The 20,420-nt window shown below is 53.5% G+C and overlaps 8 protein-coding genes across 8 annotated transcripts; 6 read left to right on the top strand and 2 right to left on the bottom strand.

The window, feature by feature from the left end:
- Window positions 1-55: 55 nt before the first annotated feature.
- On the bottom strand, window positions 56-1,363 carry MAA_04733 (Succinyl-CoA ligase, alpha subunit; the record flags this gene model as incomplete). The annotated part of the gene is made up of 5 exons (XM_007822829.1): window positions 56-645; window positions 717-805; window positions 884-1,010; window positions 1,103-1,131; window positions 1,200-1,363. The coding sequence occupies 5 exons, from the start codon at window positions 1,361-1,363 to the stop codon at window positions 56-58; spliced, it is 999 nt and encodes a 332-aa protein (XP_007821020.1).
- Window positions 1,364-1,815: 452 nt separating this feature from the next.
- On the top strand, window positions 1,816-3,605 carry MAA_04734 (histone acetyltransferase; the record flags this gene model as incomplete). Its single annotated transcript, XM_007822830.1, has 2 exons — window positions 1,816-2,116; window positions 2,176-3,605. 2 exons carry the CDS (start codon window positions 1,816-1,818, stop codon window positions 3,603-3,605), a joined length of 1,731 nt encoding a protein of 576 aa, XP_007821021.1.
- Window positions 3,606-4,147: 542 nt separating this feature from the next.
- On the top strand, window positions 4,148-5,572 carry MAA_04735 (amidohydrolase; the record flags this gene model as incomplete). Its single annotated transcript, XM_007822831.1, has 1 exon — window positions 4,148-5,572. The coding sequence occupies one exon, from the start codon at window positions 4,148-4,150 to the stop codon at window positions 5,570-5,572; it is 1,425 nt and encodes a 474-aa protein (XP_007821022.1).
- Window positions 5,573-6,746: 1,174 nt separating this feature from the next.
- On the top strand, window positions 6,747-7,888 carry MAA_04736 (lipase; the record flags this gene model as incomplete). Its single annotated transcript, XM_007822832.1, has 3 exons — window positions 6,747-6,840; window positions 6,896-7,064; window positions 7,120-7,888. 3 exons carry the CDS (start codon window positions 6,747-6,749, stop codon window positions 7,886-7,888), a joined length of 1,032 nt encoding a protein of 343 aa, XP_007821023.1.
- Window positions 7,889-8,728: 840 nt separating this feature from the next.
- On the top strand, window positions 8,729-10,096 carry MAA_04737 (Mitochondrial substrate/solute carrier; the record flags this gene model as incomplete). The annotated part of the gene is made up of 1 exon (XM_007822833.1): window positions 8,729-10,096. The coding sequence occupies one exon, from the start codon at window positions 8,729-8,731 to the stop codon at window positions 10,094-10,096; it is 1,368 nt and encodes a 455-aa protein (XP_007821024.1).
- A 535-nt stretch (window positions 10,097-10,631) lies between these two features.
- Window positions 10,632-12,106, top strand: MAA_04738 (xaa-Pro aminopeptidase family enzyme; the record flags this gene model as incomplete). Its single annotated transcript, XM_007822834.2, has 3 exons — window positions 10,632-10,844; window positions 10,893-11,778; window positions 11,844-12,106. 3 exons carry the CDS (start codon window positions 10,632-10,634, stop codon window positions 12,104-12,106), a joined length of 1,362 nt encoding a protein of 453 aa, XP_007821025.2.
- Window positions 12,107-12,764: 658 nt separating this feature from the next.
- On the bottom strand, window positions 12,765-14,907 carry MAA_04739 (Endonuclease/exonuclease/phosphatase; the record flags this gene model as incomplete). The annotated part of the gene is made up of 2 exons (XM_007822835.2): window positions 12,765-13,981; window positions 14,070-14,907. 2 exons carry the CDS (start codon window positions 14,905-14,907, stop codon window positions 12,765-12,767), a joined length of 2,055 nt encoding a protein of 684 aa, XP_007821026.2.
- A 3,339-nt stretch (window positions 14,908-18,246) lies between these two features.
- Window positions 18,247-20,058, top strand: MAA_04740 (SAM binding domain-containing protein containing protein; the record flags this gene model as incomplete). Its single annotated transcript, XM_007822836.2, has 2 exons — window positions 18,247-18,714; window positions 18,796-20,058. 2 exons carry the CDS (start codon window positions 18,247-18,249, stop codon window positions 20,056-20,058), a joined length of 1,731 nt encoding a protein of 576 aa, XP_007821027.2.
- Window positions 20,059-20,420: the final 362 nt, after the last annotated feature.

Below are 20,420 nucleotides of genomic sequence, written 5' to 3'. Positions count from 1 at the left end.
TCCTCGCCCATTTTCACCACCCCAGAAAAGTCATTGTACAAAAAATCTTACAGCCCTACAACAGGTCTCGTCGGACAAACTCGTCGTACAGAGCCTTGCCAAGACCAGCGGGTGAACGCTCGACAATCACGCCGGCGGCCTCGAGGGCCTTGATCTTGGAGTCGGCACCGCCCTTGCCACCAGCGACAATGGCACCGGCGTGGCCCATGCGACGGCCAGGAGGAGCAGAGATACCGGCGATGAAGCTGACGACGGGCTTGCCACCACCGACAGTGTTTGCCTGCTTCAAGAACTCGGCGGCTTCCTCTTCGGCAGAGCCACCAATCTCACCAATCATGATGATACCGTCGGTGTCCTCGTCCTCGGTGAAGACCTTCAGGCAGTCGATGAAGTTGGTTCCGCTGAAGGGATCGCCACCGATACCGACGACGAGAGACTGGCCAAGGCCGGCCTGAGTAGTCTGGTTGACGGCCTCGTAGGTCAGGGTACCGGATCGAGAGACGATGCCGATGCGGCCGCGCTTGTGGATGAAGCCGGGCATGATGCCAATCTTGCACTGGCCGGGTGCGATGATACCGGGGCAATTGGGGCCAACGAGACGAGTCTTGGACTGGGACTTGAGCATGGAGGTGATGCGAACCATGTCTGTCACAAATCACGGTCAGTATGTAGGGGCTCGAGCATCAGGATGGCATTGTGGGTCTTGGCAAACATACCGTGTTGAGGAATACCCTCAGTGATGCAGACAACAAGGGGAATCTCAGCCTGGAGAGCCTCCTCGATACCAGCAGCAGCCACGGGCGGGCTAAGCGATGTGTATTAGCAGCGATGAATTTGGCACGAGGGCATTGAGCTTGTAAAGGGCAGTGGTGCATGTACGTACGGAACGAAAAGAGCAGTGGCAGTTGCGCCGGTCTCCTTTACGGCCTCGCTGACATTCTTGAAGACAGGGAGGTCAAGGTGAGTGCTGCCGGCCTTTTTGGGGTTGGTACCACCGACGACCTTGGTGCCTGGGCAATATCAGCGTCAGCGAGTGGTTCTTGAGAGATTTTTTTTTTTGGCCTAGTCATGTGGTGGTGTTTCGAGGCTTTTTGTTTCGTACCGTATTCGATGGCCTGCCGGGCGTGGAAACTACCGCATGGCTTGTCAGCGTGAAATTTACGTAGCAGGAAAAAGGTTTGGTCCGAATTGGCACGTACGTTCCCTGCTTTCCGGTGAAGCCCTGGAAGATGACCTTGGTGTCGCCGTTGATGCGCAGGTTCTCAATGGTCTTGGAGTAAGGGGACGACGAGCTGCTGTAGGCGCGGTTGGCGACGTTGCGGAGCGCAGCAGAGCGCACCGCAGCCCTGGGAATGGCCTGCATGATGAGACAGGAGGGGAGAGGACGATGGACTCGAAAACGCTGCACCTGCAACGCTTGGCCAGAGGCAATGGATTGAGGTACTCGAGGTTGGTTGAGCTGCAGCTTGCAAGACGAAAAGCATCGCCAGAACAAGAAACAGAGCTCGGAGCCCTTTCGGGTGCTCCCGGACTCCGGCAGGTGTCTTTTTCCGGGAAAAGCCATGCAAGTGGACTGCAACCTTTCCACCTTGCCCTGCGGCGACGTGGCAGTTGGAGTGGGCGGCTGCCAGTTGGAGACGCAGGTGGGTGGGGCTCTCAAGGTTGACTTTGCCCCGCCATCAACATCAAAAAAGTCAAGTAGGCACTTTCTCTCCGCCAGCTTTCTCTCGCCATCATCGACGAGGCGCGGGATCACGACTTCTATTGTTGTACGGCGATCAAATTTTGTATCCACGGATTCCATTGAGCGCAACCATGGCGACAGCTACCATGACCGCCACGGCGGTCCCGATGCCCAAGAAGAAGGGTGCCGACCTTGCGCCAGAGAGCGAGCGCTTCCTGCGATGCTGCGCCGACGTTGCCAATGCCCTGATTGAAGACCACGAGTCAACCAAGGACGGCAAGGCTGGCCGGGATATCAACCTCAACTCGCTGCGATCCAAGCTGGCCAAGAAGCACAAGCTTGCCAACATCCCTCCGTTGACTGCTATCATCGCCGCCATCCCAGAACATTACAAGAAATATATCCTACCCAAGTTGATCGCAAAGCCCATCAGTACGACACACCAATGCTTTCCGTGGTGTGCAACAAACTCGTTCTAACATGCGCACTAGGAACCTCTTCTGGTATTGCTGTCGTTGCCGTCATGTGCAAGCCTCACCGATGCCCTCATATCGCATACACGGGAAACATTTGCGTCTATTGCCCTGGTGGCCCCGACTCCGACTTTGAATACAGCACCCAGTCCTACACCGGCTATGAACCTACCTCGATGCGAGCCATCCGTGCCCGATACGATCCCTTTGAGCAGGCCAGAGGGCGTGTGGACCAGCTCAAGTCGCTAGGCCACTCAGTTGACAAGGTCGAATACATCATCATGGGAGGAACGTTCATGTCGCTGCCCGAATCGTACCGAGAGGACTTTATTTCGCAACTTCACAATGCCCTGAGCGGATACCAGACGTCCAAGGTGGATGAGGCCGTTGAGGCTGGCGAGATGAGTAACGTCAAGTGCGTTGGAATTACCATTGAAACACGACCGGACTACTGCCTTCAACCACACCTTTCAGACATGTTGCGGTATGGTTGTACCAGATTGGAAGTCGGTGTCCAGTCTCTTTATGAGGACGTAGCGCGAGACACGAATCGTGGGCACACCGTCGCGGCCGTCGCAGAGACCTTTTGCCTCGCCAAGGATGCTGGGTTCAAGGTTGTCAGCCATATGATGCCAGATTTGCCCAACGTTGGCATGGAGCGCGATATCGATCAATTCCGTGAATATTTTGAGAACCCAGCCTTTAGAACAGACGGCTTGAAAATCTACCCTACCTTGGTTATTCGAGGGACTGGTTTGTACGAGCTGTGGCGCACTGGGAGATACCAAAACTACACGCCAAACGGACTGATCGACCTTGTTGCGAGAATACTTGCACTTATCCCTCCCTGGACTAGAATTTACCGCATCCAGAGAGATATTCCCATGCCTCTTGTCACTTCTGGCGTGGAGAACGGCAACTTGCGGGAGCTGGCGCTTGCCAGGATGAAGGATTTTGGAACCACCTGCCGAGACGTGCGGACGCGAGAAGTTGGTATCAATGAGGTGAAGAACAAGATTCGACCAAACCAAATTGAGTTGGTTCGCAGAGATTACACTGCGAATGGCGGCTGGGAAACGTTTCTTGCCTACGAAGACCCCAAGCAGGACATTTTGGTGGCTCTGCTGCGTTTGAGAAAATGCACAGAAAAGTACACCTACCGAGAGGAGTTGACAGGTCAACCTAGCAGCATGGTGCGAGAACTCCACGTCTACGGAACTGCGGTGCCAGTACACGCCCGTGATCCCAGAAAGTTCCAGCACCAGGGTTTTGGCACCCTGCTCATGGAGGAAGCCGAGAGAATTGCTCGTGAGGAGCACGGCAGCGACAAGATTAGCATCATCTCTGGTGTTGGTGTCCGAAGCTACTACAAGAAACTCGGCTACTGGCTAGATGGTCCCTATATGAGCAAGTGGCTAGATGGCCGGGACGAGAATGGCCATCAATAACGTCAGGGTTGAATGGGGAACATGAATGCAATGATTTCTGCATGACTAGCGTATGCTGTGTGGCTTTTGAACATGATGGCGCAAAGGAGTTGGGACCTCGTCAAGAATGAGATTTTTTTTCGCATGCATGTATACTGGTACCATGTCTCCGCAAAGGGCATCAAGCTTGGTCTGGAGGGGGGCTCCGATTAAAAGCCATTTAGAAGTACTTGGATTCAATACACTTTGATCTAAAAACGAGGCTTCACTACTGCTGGTGGGAAAGCTGCACATGCAAGGAGACACCGACTCCATGTGCTCACTGGCTGTTGACAGTGCTGCAGGTTGGCAGGTGGAGATGCTGCATGCTCCGGGCTTTCATGACATTTGGCATTTGTTAGCTCTGAGGTTGCGGAGTCGAGAAAGCATCATCGAGGCAGTCACGCTTCCCCGCTCTGGACCAATGTAACTGTAAAGTCAAATTCCCGCCGCTCACTCAAGCCGCTACTTGTAGAATATCTTGTATGGATTCATGCCATCAGCTTGTCGATTAAACGTACGCCATGACTATTCGAAAAGCACCGGTCACGGCCATGGCATCTCATCCAGCAACAACCGGTTCTTGCGCACCTGACGCTGGCACGGAGGCCACTTCGTCAGCCAACAAGACGATTCCCGACATACTGATTAAGCCTTGGAAACTGCCACCTCAGAAGACGTATATCCTCCAAAATGCCAATATTGTTGACTCTGCCAGCGGTTCTATACACCAAAAGCAGACAATCAAGCTCGCTCAAGGTGTGATTGCAGCAATTGGCGAGGACATCACGCCCTGTCCTGAGGACGTTGTCGTTGATGTCTCGGGCAAATACATCTGCCCTGGGCTCATCGACTGCCACGTTCACCTTACTTCGGTCGCCGGCGATGCCAGCTTAAGCGGAGGCATTTCAACCTCCGACCCGGCTATATCATATTTTCGTCAGCCGTTTCTCTGCAACCAAATTCTCAGCCGGGGGTTTACTTCAGTCCGAGACACGGGCGGTGCGACTCTGGCGCTCAAAGAGGCCATTGAGGATGATGTATTTTCCGGTCCCAGGCTCTTCATTTCGAACAAGGCTCTGTCACAAACCGGGGGCCACGGCGACATGCGAGGAGTTCACGACAAGCAGAAATGCTGCGGGGGAGATAGCGCGCTGACAACAGTCGTTGACGGCGTGCCTGGCTGTATTCAGGCCACGAGGGAGCAACTTCGCACCGGCGCCGACTTCATCAAGATCATGGCAGGAGGCGGTGTTGCATCGCCAACGGACAAGCTGGAGAATACCCAATTCACGGCAGCCGAGATCCAGGCCATTGCCGAGGTCGCCGACACCTACGGCACATATGTCACTGCTCACGCATACACGCCCAAGGCGATCCGCCATGCCGTGGACAATGGTGTCAAGGGAATCGAGCACGGCAACTTCATCGACGGCGAGACGGCGCGGTATATGGCCAACAAGGGCATCTGCCTGACACCCACGCTCGTCACCTACGACGCCATGGGGTCAGACAAATACGCCGGCTTTCTGCCTCCCGCGAACCGCGCCAAGAACAAGACAGTCCTTAGCAAGGGCCTCGAGTCCCTGCGCATCGCTGAAGAGGCGGGCGTCACCATCTGCCACGGCTCAGACCTGCTTGGTCCGCTGCACGAGGAGCAGAGTAGGGAGTTTGGCATCCGAGCGCAGGCGTTGAGCAGCAAGACGGTCTTGCAGGGTGCCACGGTCAACGCAGCGAAGCTCTTGCGGCAGGACAAGTTTCTGGGCCAGATCAGGCAAGGGTTTGCGGCTGATTTGCTCATCTTGAACGGCAATCCGCTCGACAATGTGTCCATTTTGGATGAGCCGGAGAAGACGGTTTTGGCAGTCATGAAGAATGGACGAGTGTATGCCAGTCGATGGGGCAAGTTGCCCCAGGATATTGCCTCAACCCAGAATTTGATAGAGTAACGTCGGCCACCCCTCAACGGGCCATGACTTGGATACCTTATGCATCGTCCGGCAATATTGTGCAACTATGCGTCGACCCCGCCCCACAACCGGGCGCTCGGGGCGATGAGGTGTGAAGAAATTGACAACTCGCGATGCATGGACCAGATGGAGAATTCCGCACATGAACTGATACAAGTGGCCAGGGGTAATTGCCAGCCAGCCAGAGGTCGTATTGGTCGGGCAATCCTTGATTATGTCGCTTTCTCGCTCGAGTCGGCTGCGACACTTGAGCAAGTCGTTTCTGTTGAGCTCGCTGTGCCTATTGGCTTTTTTCCTGGGGAATTGAGCCACTTTGACCTTGGAGGAGCCCATGCAGCGTGGCAGGTTGTGGGGTGTGATATTAAATTACGAAGGATGATATTGCTAGATCCATCACTGCCACCATAGTGGTGTGCCCTCAACTTTCACCCAACTTGTCCTCGTACATGGAAAGGAAGAAAGGCTAAAAGTCATTGTCACTGCTTCAGCTCAATTATGTAAGTTGTTTCCACTGCTCGGGTTATGGTATGCCGTGGTCAACCGGCTCGGGCCTGTCGTGGCCTCGCGTTGTCCTCTGCTGCAATTCTACTTGTTTATTTTTCCTTGTTTCAGGATAGCATGAAGGATTTGCATACATTATGAAAATTGACATAGGCTCAGCAAATTGACGCTTCTGGACATGAAACGTATGTGGCTCTGCGAGAAGGTCGTCAAGTTGGACATGTCGCACAACTACTGATGCATAAGCGCCAAGCAGTCAAAGAAAGTCGGCTGCAAGTTTTGATGGGTTATCGTCTCCGCCATGGGATGATAGTTATACTAGAACTCGCTTGACGCACTGATGATATTTCACGATTCGCCGCGCGGTTGCGCCACACGGCGGAAAAATAAAGGCTAATATTCGTAATTCCAGCAATTATTACAACGATTATTTGGTGCTATAGGTCTAGATCATGCTGGATCATACCATGGCTAAGAAAAAAACAAATGACAATGAGGCATATAAGAACAAGATATTTCCCACGGACAACATGACTGGTAGAGCAGCAGGCCAGAAAAAAGCTTCGTCTTCACTGCTTCCTGCATTACAACAACCTCCTGTCGGGACAGTTTAGTATCAAACTTTTCTCATCCTTTGGTCCCGCTCTCCAGGATGTTGTTCAAGACTGCTCTTGGTTTTGCAGCCATTGCTGCTGCTAGTGCCCCCATTGCCGCGGATGATTCTGCCAAGGCTCTCGAGACCAGATGTTTGTCAACACTTTTGGCCCCCTACAATACCCAAACTCAGCTAACTATCGCTAGGGGGTGCTCGTATATCCAACAACGACTTTGCCAACATCAGGTTCTACGCCCAGCACTCTGCCGCCGCATACTGCAACATTGGTGTTCCTCCCGGTCAGCAAATTACATGCGGAAATAATGCCTGTCCTCTTGTTGCGCGTAACAGGGTCAAGGTGGCGGCATCTGTAACGTGAGTTCCTACATTTCTGATATATAAAGGTAATCTTCTTCTAACGTCCCCCTAGCGGCGATCTTACCGGAGCCGGTGCCTATGTAGCCATTGACACTATCCGCCGAGAAATCGTCGTGTCTATCCGTGGTAGCAATAATATCCGCAACTACATCACCAACCTCATCTTTTCCTGGACTGATTGCAACTTTACAAAACAATGCCAAGTTCACGCCGGCTTCGCCCAGGCCTGGGACGAGATCAAGGTCGTTGTTAACAGGGCTATTACGAACGCTAGAAGGAGATACCCTCAGTATGCTATTGTATTTACCGGACACTCCCTCGGAGGGGCCGTAGCGACCATTGGCGCAGCCAACCTTCGCCGTAGTGGTCTATGGGTCAACCTATATACATATGGATCCCCTCGCGTTGGTAACGACTGGTTCGCAAGCTGGTTCTCTAACGTACAGGGCGGCCAGTGGCGCGTTACTCACGAAGATGACCCGGTCCCCCGTCTTCCCCCCATCTTCTCTGGCTACCGCCATATTACGCCAGAGTACTGGCTTTCTGGCGGAAACGGCGGAAACACCTACAAGACGGACTATACCACCGCCAACATCAAGGTCTGCGAAGGCATCGCTAGCACCCAGTGTAATGCAGGTCGCGATGTCACTGATATAAACGCTCATCTATACTACTTTGGTGCCATAGCTTCCTGCGCCCCTTCCTCGTTACAGCTGAGAGATGCTGACGCACAAGATGATCCCTTGCCCAAGGACCTTAGCGAGCGCCTTGCTGATTGGAGTCGAAAGGACCAGGAGTTTGTGAAGAATGAGAATGTCTAGGGTGTTGGTCATTAACTTCCTAGGTAGCAAATACAACGTATGGCAAGCATTTCATTTCTGCACCATCCACCCCTTGCGGATAGGGCTCTTGAACGAGTTAACCGGGTGTTGATGCTGATGCGTAATAGTGAACCATGGCCCTTGCTGTTCCTCAATTTACGCATTCAAAAACCACTCTGTATGTCTTCGGAATCGCTAGTGAGCCCAGTACCGGGAATACAAACTTAAGCAATCATGCTCTGGCGAAAGTCTGTCACTCGCGAAAAGGGACCAGTGGCACTGCAGTTGTCTAGGGTAGACGCGGCTGTTCAGGCACCGCTTCGGAGTTTGTCCAATAACCGCGACCTACAAATTTGATTTTCTAGTTGGAGAATCGGTGTTGTTTGCTGTTACGTACTGAAGCGGGTTGATCAGGTGGATGTTGGGATGTTGTCGACGGTCAGGTGAAGGTGCCATGCACGTGGCCATGAAAGCTGGGAAGAAAAGCGGATGATTATAAAAAACAGGCATTGGAATAATGTGGCCTTTTCTTTTGCTTTTTTCCCTTTTTTTCCTCTTCTCGTAATATTACTTCCTCTTCTAATACACGGAGGAACTTTTCTCACAAAAAAAAAAAAAAAATCACGACGCTCTTGGCATTGAACGCCATCGCAACGCGCCTCACACCTCCAGCCCATCGCATAACCTCCTTAGTCATCCGCTTCAATCTCAGGTCACCTCGACTTGGCCGTCTCATAACCAGCATCAACACCCCGTCAACAAACCCCGTCACCGGCCGGAAAACCCACTCCCAAATCTGGAAACCTCCATCGTCCACCATGAGCATGAGCTGCCAGAGCCATGCCCAGCCGCAATGATGCAGCTCCCCCGTGGGTGCCGCCGACCTGGTCCCCTGAGCCGTCCATGGGCGTGTTGCCGGTCATCACCAACCCAGAAGACTATCCCGATCGCGCGCCCAGAAGCAACGCTGCAACGGCAGCCTCAGCAGCCGGTGTCCGGGCCTTGAGCGCCCAGCTCGTCGCCTTTTACTTTCGTGCCCCGGCAAAGGCCTTCTTTCGGACCCGCGTCGACTACCTGGCGTATGCGCGGACCGTCCACCACCAGCAGCTCAAGAGCATGTTGGACGCCGTCGCCAAAGATGGTTCGGCTTCGAGAATGAGGGTGTTTCTACGGCATACCTGGATTTGGATGCGGAGCACGACCCCAGGGGTGCTCACGTCGGCCATCAAACAGCAGGGATGGAGCGTCATCCCGCACCAGATTCTTCCGCCTCTCATTGCCAACGTCGGCGTCGGCGCAGTCTTGTACACTAGTTATTTACATATCCTCGGGCACTTGCACGAGGAGAGTGCAAAGGCGACCACGCGCGTCTACCCGCCGCCGTCGCCAACGCACACATTCACAGCAGGCTTCCTCGCCGGCGGCCTCCAGAGCGTTGTCGCGGCACCCCTGGATGCGCTCCAAGCGCGGTACGACCACCACGACTTGATGCCCAGCGACGGCGGTAGCCGGCCACGAAGCATGTGGACCTTTGGCGCGGAGAAACTGCGAGAGATTGGCCTCCGGGGCATCTTTGCCGGCTGGGGACTCTCGTTTGCAAAGGACAGCCTGGGCAGCGCCGTCTTCTTCAGCATGTTCGAGTACGTCAAGGCGCAGGGGTACTACCGCTTCGTGACGTGGTACTACGGCGGATTGGGCCAGGACATTGTCGACTTTCTCGCCATGAAGCGGCCGTCGCGGCAGGACGGGGACAGCCAAGTCACCGTCATCCGGCCGCACTACGCAATAGAGCCCATGTTTCTGTTCATTGCCGGGTTCAGCGCGTCGTTCTCGCAGCAGCTCCTCCTCCACCCCCTGACGCACTTCCAGGTCAAACACTGGGACCACTTGGAGGACCTGGATGAAAAGGCCGCCAGGTATAGGGCGGCGAGGGCGGCAAACCCAGACAGGCCCCGGCGGCCGTGGAGGATGCTTCGGGCCTACTATCACGCGTACCAGGAAACGTGGGCTGGGTGCACGGCTGAGGCAGCTGCTGAGGGACAGGGCCTGGCGAGGTGGTTGTACCGTGGCTTTTGGTGGAACACGATTAGACAGGTTCCGAGCACGAGTGCAGGGTTGATTATTTTCGAATTGATACGGCGCAAGTATGGATATGGGGCGGATGAAGTCCGCATTACAAAGGACGGCTACGACATCTTGCTAAATTAGATTAGACGGGGGGGATTGAATTGGCTGCCTAGACCGTGTGTGTGTGAGCGTATTGCCTGGCTTGGGTTGTTGCCCTTGTGTGTCTGGGTGAACAGCGGCTGGCTTGACTTTTTAGATGTATATATGACCTCATCTCGACACATTTATTCACCAGACATGTGTATAGTAAACATGGATACAGCATAACACACTGGCCAAGTATGTAACAACACAGTCCCTCCTACGCTATGCAATATATACAGTATATGTAAATACTACGTATCAGATGTTGCGCTTGCACGATACTCGTATCATGCTTGTAATATCATTTCAATGTTGACTTAAGAGCGAAACAATAACCCACTTAATATAGTATATGTAAGTTGTATAACATCGCCTGTGGTGGTGGCAGCCGCGACTTGCCGCATTCAATCTAGTGCTGTTGCTTCGCGGCCTATCACCTTTCCATCCGCATCCGCATCCGCATCCATCTTCACCGGAATCACCACCGCTTGCAAGCACTTCTTAACAAGCATACTCACTCGTTCATAATCCAATGGTGAAATTCTCATCCGCGGCAGCCCTGCTGCTCATCTCGAGGGCCGTCGCCGACCCAAAACCCCAGTACCAGCCCCTCCCTTCGCTCCGAGACCAAGCCGCTCTCCAAGATGAATGGACAGCCCAGCGTAAAGCCTCCATTCCGAGACTACTACAAAAGCACAAAATAGACGCATGGCTTGTACTTCTCACATCCCACTCGCCAGGACAAGTCCATGTATAAAGACAGACGTCTAACCTCCCCCCTCCCCCCTTCTAGATCAGCCAGCGTGAATACGCCGAAGACACCGTCTTCTGGTCCCTCAAATCAGCAACTCAATTCTCCGCACGTCGCCGGACAACAAGCCTCTTCCTTGCATCAACGCCCGACAAGTCCCCAACGGCATACACCTGGATCGACAACACCCCCCAAGTATGGGATGAGCTCAAAGCCCTCCTCGAGAAACACCAACCCTCCAGCATCGCCATCAATGCTCATCCCGAAATCGCATTCTCCAGCGGTCTCCACGCAGGTGAGTACGAAGCCATTTCCACCGCCCTCGGCGAGGAATGGACATCTCGATTCGTCGTCAATCCCCTCCTAGCCGTAGAGTACATTGGCACCCAACTCCCCGCTCGCATTTCGTGGTACCGCAAACTCCAGGAGACGGCGTGGGCCATCATATCCGAGGGCTTCAGCTCGTCCGTCATCACTCCAGGCAAAACCACCACGGCAGACGTAGAGTGGTGGATGCGGGACAAGATCCAGTCGCTAAACTACACGACCTGGTTTCAGCCCGACGTGTCCATCCTGTCGGAGGATTCGCCCTGGCCGCAGGACAACAAGCAGGAGCGGGCCATCCAACACGGGGACTACTTGCATGTTGATTTTGGCGTCACGGCCATGGGCATGAACACCGACACGCAGCACCTGGCGTACGTGCTTTTCCCGGGACAAACGGAAGACAATGTCCCGCAGGGGCTGAAGGATGGTTTGAAAAAGGGGAACCGGCTGCAGGACATGACGAGGAAGCACATGAAGCCCGGGGCCACGGGGAACCAGGTCCTCAAGGCGATTAGGGAGGAGATGGCCGCGGAGGAGCTCCAAGGCAAGATTTACTGCCATGCCATTGGGGATTGGGGGCATTCTGCAGGTGCCGTAATCGGTGAGAAGGCTTTCCTCACTCTTTTTGTTTCTTATCCTCCCCTCGGCAGCCACTGACGAGACTAGGAATGACCAACTTACAAGACAGCGTCCCCGACATAGGCGACCTCCCTCTCCTCGATCACACGTGGTACAGCGTTGAACTTCTGGCGGATCACTTTGTGCCGGAGCTCAACGCTTCTCTCAAATTCCCACTTGAGGAAGATGTTTACTGGGTTGAAGACGGCAAGGGGTCAGGAAGTTTTGAATGGGTCTATGGACAACAAACCAAATTTCATCTAATTCATACGACTGTGGGTGACAAAAACGGAGTCACAGAGGAGCTTTGAGAATGGCCCTGAATAATCCGTTTGCATGTTGTCTTTTGGTGGCCATCTTCATCTCGGTTTCTTATCTGGCCTCCCTTGCCGCTGCGTGCGGATATATATGCCTAACAAAAGAGTAAAAAGTGAATGACCGTGATGACGCATTTTTCCAAAAGTGAAGGGGAGTCAATACGCAATCGATTGGCCCTCGGACAAGCCTTAATTATACATGATACACAAGATGTCTTCTGAATGGACCGTTTGTGAAGACGCTGTCAATCCCTTCTCCTGCCAACCAAGAAGTCGTTCCGAAGCATCGGGCTGTGCTGAAGAATCGTGCCACTCTCCACAGGTTGGCGTCCAAACATCACCATCACAGTCAAATCGGTCATACGAATATCAAGAGCGAGTAATGAACAGAAGAATGTCGTCAATCAAGTCCTACAACCTCCCTGCTTCCTCCCGTCGCACACCCTCCGTCCCTTCTGTATACATGCCACAGGTACACCTGTCACCCGATCCCACCCCAACCGTGCAAAAGATCCTTGAACTCCATTTGCAAAAAGAACCCAAAAAAAAAGAAGAAAAAAAAAACTACATCCAGATTTGAGGTGTCTTCGCGCATTCGCGACTCGAAGCACCGTGAAAACAATGTCAAGCTGGCCAAGCCTAATGCAAGTCATCAGCCTCGTCCAGAGGGGCCGCCTGAATCCGCTTGCTGCTCGCGATCTTGATTTGGCTTTTTGTCCTTGCGAGCTTTAATGACAAAGTCGGCCATGATCTGGATGTGATCAGCCGGGAAGTGCCAGTTGGGGAAAGCAGGCATTCTCTTCAGATATTCGGCATCTGGGGGGCCAAGCAATTCCACAACTTCCAACGTGTTTGTCGAATACCAAATGTAGTCAATGACATCAGCAAACCCGGGTGTGTAGTTGGTAAAGGGCATCTCGTCTGCTGTCTTCTTTGTGTGGGCATAGGCATCCCTCAGGCTGAAAGGATGTTCGATACCGTCTCGAGTGAAGCTGCCGTACTGGTAGCTGGTCAATTCCAGGTGGTCCGGAGGAACTCTGCCCATGGACATGAGGTCGTACACAGATGAGCCCTCGGTAGAGTTGAAGTCACCACACACTAGGAGCGGTATGTCGGTGTTGGTCCGGTACTCTTGGCTTGGACCAGGTTCGGCCTGTGGCTCCGGAGCCTCGGCGTCATCTGGCAGAGGTACCGTGATCATCTTTTTGTCCCTGACCGCCGGCCACCTGGCATACTTCTCGGCCAACTTGGTAACGTGCTCCATGAGGATACCGGTCTGAATAACCTTGACATCTGCCAGAGCAGAGTCCCACGTAAGATGCACGTTGACCAGAATAATACGAGCTCCAGTGAGGCGGGATTCAAAGAAGCAGATGACGGCAATGTTGTCCTTCGGCATTACTCTGTTGAACACGTCGTGCTGGTTCTTCATATCAGGTCGGTTGATGGCAATGGTGGCAAACTCGATAAGTTGCTTGTCCAGCAAGATAAACTTGCTTTGCTTGTAAAACACTGCACATCCGTCTACCGTCTGGGCATCCTTCTCTGACATGGTCTTGGCGCGGGACTTGGGCCAATGGACACCCTTGTAATCCATCTGCGCCAGCTCGGGGCTCAGGTCCTCCTTGAAAGCATCTGTCGATACCTCCTGCAAGCTCAGGAAATCGGCATCTCTCAATCGCAGCTCATCCAAAATACAACTCTTGCGATATTCCCAGTTCAACGCATTTGTGGGCGTGTAGCCATACGTTTGCGGGGTAGCATATTTATCGCATAGAACATTCCAGGAGAATACCTTGATTCGTTCCAGGTTCGGAGAGACGTCCTCTTGTATGACGATTTCCTTTCGGGGGGACGGGGGGTCGGGAACTAATTAGAATAGTCGCTCATTAGTAAAAGAAGAAAAAAAAGGCTCTAATTTCTCATCTTGTCCATGAGAAAATGGACGGCATCATACCTGGTGCTCCCTCTTTCAGGGCATTAATCACACTCTTTGTGCCCTTTTCCATTATCTCTTGCTTCCAGCCAGGGTCCAGGGGATTGCCCTCGATTCCCAGCATTTCTAACTGGTGGAGCGAGCCGAGTTCGAACGGAAGATCTCGGATTTCATTGTTGAAAAGTAGCAGGGTCTTGAGGTATGTACACATGCCGAGTTCGGCCGGCAGCTCGGATATTTGGTTGTACGAAGCGTCGAGATGGCGCAGCTGCCTTAGCTCACCGATGAGCTTGGGAAGTCGGACTAGCTTATTCGAGGCGATGAAGAGCTCGTTCAAAAACTTGTACTGAAACAGCTCAGGTGCTAGGTTTCGAAGGCCTTGACCAGACATGTCCATGTTGTGCCAATCTTGTCGGTTTGATTCCTTGTCGACCACATACGGGCGTCTCCGGTCCTCGGGATCATTCTCTCCGTCTGCTTGGGTCCGTCCGCTCGCAGGAGGCGGGCCGCCGATGCCTCTGTTTTCAGACGCTTTTAGTCTTGCGTAGTAGTGAGGCTGCTGTTGGTCGGTCATGGCAGAATGAGCCCGCTCTGCCTCCTTTTGCATACGCAACTGTTCCTGCCACATCTCGTTCTGGGGTGCTTGGCCGCTTCGCGGGTTGGCTGCGTGTCCGTTTGACAGGACGCTGGAGTTGAACGCGTTGGGGGTCGAGAGACCACTAGACCCAAAGGACGTGTGGTGAGCGAGACCGTTCGCCGAGGGCATGCCGTGATCATGCTGAAGGCCTTGGTGGTGCTGGGGCTGGGTTTGATGCTGATGCTGAGTGTGCTGTTGAAAGCTGTAAAGCATATTCGGCATTCCTCGACCCGCCCCATTCAGCCGGGTATTGTGCCCCTGCTGATGGTTTTGGGAGTACATGCCGTCGAGGGAGGTTTCCAGCAGACAAATGCAAGTGTATTGGCGTAGGGCTTGCCGGTACACGACGCGGCAGCAAGTACTGGTCTGCTTTGCAGTGCCAGCTTTTTGTGTTAGCGAAAGAATATATATGTCGATTCACCGAAGCTCAGTCGCGACGGCATCGGTGTTCTGATCGGGAGCTGTTGGTGCGAGGTTATAAAGCTACTGGGGGGTTGTCGAACGGTAGGGTTGATCGGCAGCTGTCCGCGAGTTGATGAGAGGAGAGGGTGGAATATGAGGCTCGCGTTTGCGCATGGGCTCGGGTAAGCCAGGACTTTTGCATATGCCGCCGTGAGAGCCCAGAGCTGTTGTGTATGTCGCGCGCTGGCGCTCAATGCCACATCGGAGGTGGAGCAGGAGGAGGTTGGTGGAGTCGCGATGGGATGCTTGGGTCGCCGAGGTCGAGATGTTTTTTGCCAGATGCTAACGTCGAGTCGCCAAGCGCGATGAGCGGCGAGAAGCCCTAATCCTCAGCTGTTTGCTCAGTTTGGGAGTATGCTGTGGCAAGTGGAGAGAAATAGTTAGCTGGGCTTTGCCCTTTTGAGGGTCATGACGCGAAGCCAGGCTTAGGATCCGGCAACTCAACAAACCCTGCACCATGGTATGGGAAGGTACGTACAATAACGATTGGACGGGATGACGTGCTATAATCATTGAATAACCCAACAGATACTTTGGCAGAATAATAGTGGTCGATATCGAAGCGGTAACCCAAGATCGTCGTTCTCTCGTTGATGCTAGATGGCACCGGCGACAATCTGCGTTGGAGCAGCCGTTAGCTGGTCACGTGCAGCACCAGAACCGCAGGGGGCCGTGCGTCGAGTCACCCGGGGTCACGTGTGAGTTGACGACGGCACCCAAAGGGGAGATCGGTTTGATCTGGGAGACGGCAGCATTTCTTCTTGCTTGACTATATATCTTTCAGGAAAATCTTGCAACGGGCGTTTGATTGACAAAAAAATCGCAACGCTATGAGCGACACAGCTACATGACGTCTACACCCAATAAGCTGCATGGCAGGAACAGCAGTCAGCATGAACAAATTGGCATGATATCCCTGCGCTCTGGGTCCGGCCGGAAGAGAGCTCCATCAAAATGACAGCACTCGGACAAAAGCATTCAGAGTGCCTTGATCGGACAACGGCAGCTTGGCTTTCTGGCTAAGCAAGCACATCAAAAGCCAGCAGATTGTTTCGAGCATGTCTCGATCTTCCGTTCCAAGCTCGTACCAGCTTGACATGTTGGCAGCAGCTCGAGATTGGCGAGAAGACGAATGTGACCCCTGCTTCATCCTACCCGCGACCAACATGTGAACTTGGCCAGATCAAGGGGCCTTGGCATTGGATCAAGTTGATGACCAGAAGCTTGAGCCTCGTCCATGCACAAGCGTGTTTTCAGCTACGTACTACAACCAACTTTCGGGCGTTATGCACCTTCTGGGTCTGGCCAAGCCAAGCCAACCCCAGATGACCAGACCGGCCGTTTGGTTGGTGACCATGGCCTTACAAGCGGATCCAGCACAGACAATTGCTCGAAATACTCCATGTCGAATCGACTACATTCATGGTTCATACCGAACTCGCATCTACTCAGGGCTGACGTCCCTCAGAACATGTATAGAATCGGCATCATTGTGAGGATCGAGCCCCAGTTATTGGGCATCATCTTCTTAGGCGTCTACTTGGTGCCGATAAAGAGGATAGAGTGCAACTCCTGGTAACTACAGAGTTAGACGAATGAAGTAAAAGCGCACGGCATAGTCATCTCCTTTCTGGTTGGTCCGAGTATGACTGACGAATTCTGACCACGGTCGTGGAGCCAGCGGCCCAGCCACTGCAGCCCCCAGAGGCCCAATATGGACCAACGATGAGTCTCGATAGCACGCTGAGGCGTGTGATGATGGACATTCAATGAATTACAGCTATGAATGTGAAATTGTTAGCCCTAGATTTTGAATCAACTAGTACTTGCGCAACGTCACCAGTTCTTTCTCTTCTCTTTCTTCTCCTTCTCTCTCTTTTTTTATTAGAGGTTCCAGACCCGTCAATTGTGCTCTAACGCAAAACGCGCATATTATAGAGTATAATAGTTGCCCATCAGTGATAACGTCTTTGCCCTCGTATCACAGTGGTAGTGAGTGTCACTCGTAATGACAAGGTCGTCTGTTCGATCCAGGCCGCGGGCAAATGCAGGCTTCTATTTTCCCTTTTTTTTTTGTGCCGCTCTTTCCGTTCATCATTGGAACTCAGGTTTCAAATGAATAATGGCCCCATTCCCCTGTGCAAGAATACTTTTGTTTTGCCGGTCAATTTTTGCCGGTCAAGAACGTGTAGAGCAGGGTTACAGGATGAGGAGTAAGAAACGAGGGCCAATTCCAAGGACATGAAACGCAATTGCAACTTGACATGGGAAAGCAAAGAAGCCGGCTATTACATCTCGGTTGGGCAGACGAAGATTATTTTCATCACGCTTAGAGAGTCTCGTGCAATAAATAACGGGTATCGTAAATACGATCTTCCTCACATCTAATTTTGCTTGGAGCAGGTGTGCATTTTTCATCGTGCAATATAATATACCTCGGTAGGTTGTGCATATACAAGATCAGGTCATAAAGGGCGTGCCTACCGAAAACATAGGCATCGCTGCCTGTTCATTCATGTTCCCAGAGTGTAAAGCACCAGACGCAGGGGATCCACACAGCAGTGCCTTCCACGAAACGGCTTTCGCGGGGTTGGCAAAGCTTAACCACAGCGAGCACTCGCGGGTCCCACTTTTCGGTGGCCCTTTGCGGCAAGCTCCATGCAAGTGCCACACAGTAATACTACTAGCAGACCTCAACTAACAACTTGAAGTCAGGCACGCCCACCATTCAGGTAGCCTGCTTTATTAACTCAACCAGACGTTCTTGTCCAAGTCGACTATCGCCGCTGCTCTCTTGGACCGCCCGGCAGCGCCGAGCACCAGGTTTGAATTGGTCCAGCTTCTCTTACAAGGCCAGCAACCTCTTGATCCACCGCTGTGGGAAGTGGTCTGGTGGTCCATGGGTCAAGTGGTTGGTTGAGTGGGAATAGACACTTTGACTTGACGCTCCTAGTTACGCTTGGACTGCGACGGATCCTCACCTCTGGCGAGGCATTTCGATTCTGTCGTACTCCGTACGTACGGCTCAACGGGCAAGCAGACCCCTGCACTGAGACACCAGGTCGCCCTTTGACGAGGTAGCCAATCTCGGCCGGGGCCATGAGCTTCAATGTTGCATTTCTCAACACGGCCGGCATGACGCCTGTGCCCATGCCTGGCCAGCACCAGACGTCTCGACAACCCAAGAAACAGCCGCGACACTCAAAGCCAGGCCAAGCGTCTCGCCGCTCGGGCTCAGCATCGCCTTCGAGCCGTCACAAGTCGAAACCCAACCGCCGCCTAGGCCACGCGCGCACGTCGAGCGGGAGCCGGGCGAGTTGCTCTTCGCACGAAACCGCCCTGATAGCGGACCGCCCCGCTGTGGCCGCGGGGCACAACTCCGCAGCCGCCCATTTGAACTCCAACTCGGCCAACTCTGCCAACTCCCAGACGCACCGCTCGTTTCACCCCCCATCGGCCTTCATTTCTTCTTCGACATCTCCCGTGGGCGCTCCCACCAAGGCCAGCTCTCTCAACCCGCCCCGTCATCGCCATCGGCACACAGCAGATGGTCCGCATGGAGTCGACGTAAGCAATGCCTCCCTCCCCTCAGCCTGCGCTCCGTGCCGGATGCTTCATTGCGCCTCCTATCCTAACAATCGCCCACAGATGAACTTCTCCGCCCTCAGTGCTGAGTCGGTATCATCCGCCAGCGGCACGGCATCCCTCTCGGCTCGCACCACCATGACCTTGGACAACCAAGGGCCGGGAGATAATTTGTTGTTGTCGAGGCCATTCATCCAGCGGAATGGGCGGACATACCTCAACGACACTTCCCTTCCGTACCCCCTACCGTCAGACCTAACCGAGCTGCACCGCCAGTCGCTGCGGACGCTCCTCCTCATCCAGCTGTTCGGGGCCCCGGTATGCTCACCTGCTCTTACCAAGAAGCCCCCACAGCGCGTGCTTGAGGTTGGGTGCGGCTCCGGGTTCTGGAGTATGATGTGCCACAGGTACTTCAAGGAGAGGGGCCACGGCAGCATCTGCTTCACCGGCATTGACATTGCCCCCCTTTCGCCAGGAAGCGCCGACCTGACAGAGGATGCCACGCAACCCGACCCGGACATGAGGTGGAAATTTGTCAATCACGACCTTCGCCAATTGCCTTGGCCGGTGCCGTCGGAAGAGTACGATTTGGTCATGGTCAAGGATATGAGCCTGGCCACAACCAACGTACAAAATCAGCACTTCATCGACGAATATTTGCGATTACTACGACCGGGAGGCACGCTGGAAATTTGGGAGTCTGATCATCTTATTCGCATGCTCAGGCCGCACGTGCCCGGGTCCGCTGCCACCGCCGACGATGCCGAGGAGCAGGAAGCCGCTTCGAGTCTCGGCGCATACGTCATGTCCTCCAACACGCCGCTATCCGCGCCTCTCAACAATTTTCTTGTCGAGTACAACACTTGGCTGACGCGGGCTCTGGAGAATCGCGACCTAAGTGCCGTGCCGTGTACTTTGATACGACCGATACTCCTTCAAGAATCTGAAACTGTCACAGATGTCAAGTCGAGGCGGCTAGCAATCCCCTTGAGTGAAGTGCGCTGGGAACGTGAGGGCGTTGGCGGCGTCGTGACTCGAGATGGCAAGCAAACGGGCGAAGGGAGAGGAAAGGACCAGAAGCCAGAGCGCACGCTGACAGCGGGCCAGATTGCTCTACGAAAAACGGCACTGTTAACGGTTGTTCAACAAGTGCAGGCACTTGAGCCAATTTTGAGGGAAGTGAGTGGGAAGAGCCAGGATGAGTGGGACGTGTGGTTGGGCAAAATGATGAGTGATTTAATGAGCGAGAGCGGCGCAAGCTGGGGGGAGTGTCTCGAGGTTGGAGCGTGGTGGGCAAGAAAGAGAAAGAGAGGCCACGATGTGTGAAGTCGGAGGGGAACGAGCGGAAGAAAAGAGTAATGCGGCATCTAAGTAGTCATGCCTTGTATGCAGGGGTTACATCATTTTTTCTTTTTCTTTTATTCCCATCGGCGCCAGCACGCCATGTAGGGAGTGATATGGGGATATTTTGGCCAATTATTTCGTGTTCCAAATCTTGTCTTGGACAATGAACCATTTCAACCAGCGAAGCGCCCACAGTTCGTTTGAACAAACGGATGATGAGCAATGTCTTTTTATTCTTTTCCTCATGTGTCGATACCATTCAGAGTCCAAGATGGACTCGCCATATATATACTTGATTTCTATCGTGTGGTAGTACACAATCTCGTACATCAACTATGCGCCCA

The sequence above is a fragment of the Metarhizium robertsii genome (genome assembly GCF_000187425.2).
Source record: "Metarhizium robertsii ARSEF 23 chromosome Unknown MAA_Scf_1, whole genome shotgun sequence".
NCBI lineage: Eukaryota > Fungi > Ascomycota > Sordariomycetes > Hypocreales > Clavicipitaceae > Metarhizium > Metarhizium robertsii.
The sequence above is the reverse complement of the archived record's forward strand: the minus strand, read 5'-3'. Positions and strand labels throughout refer to the sequence as shown.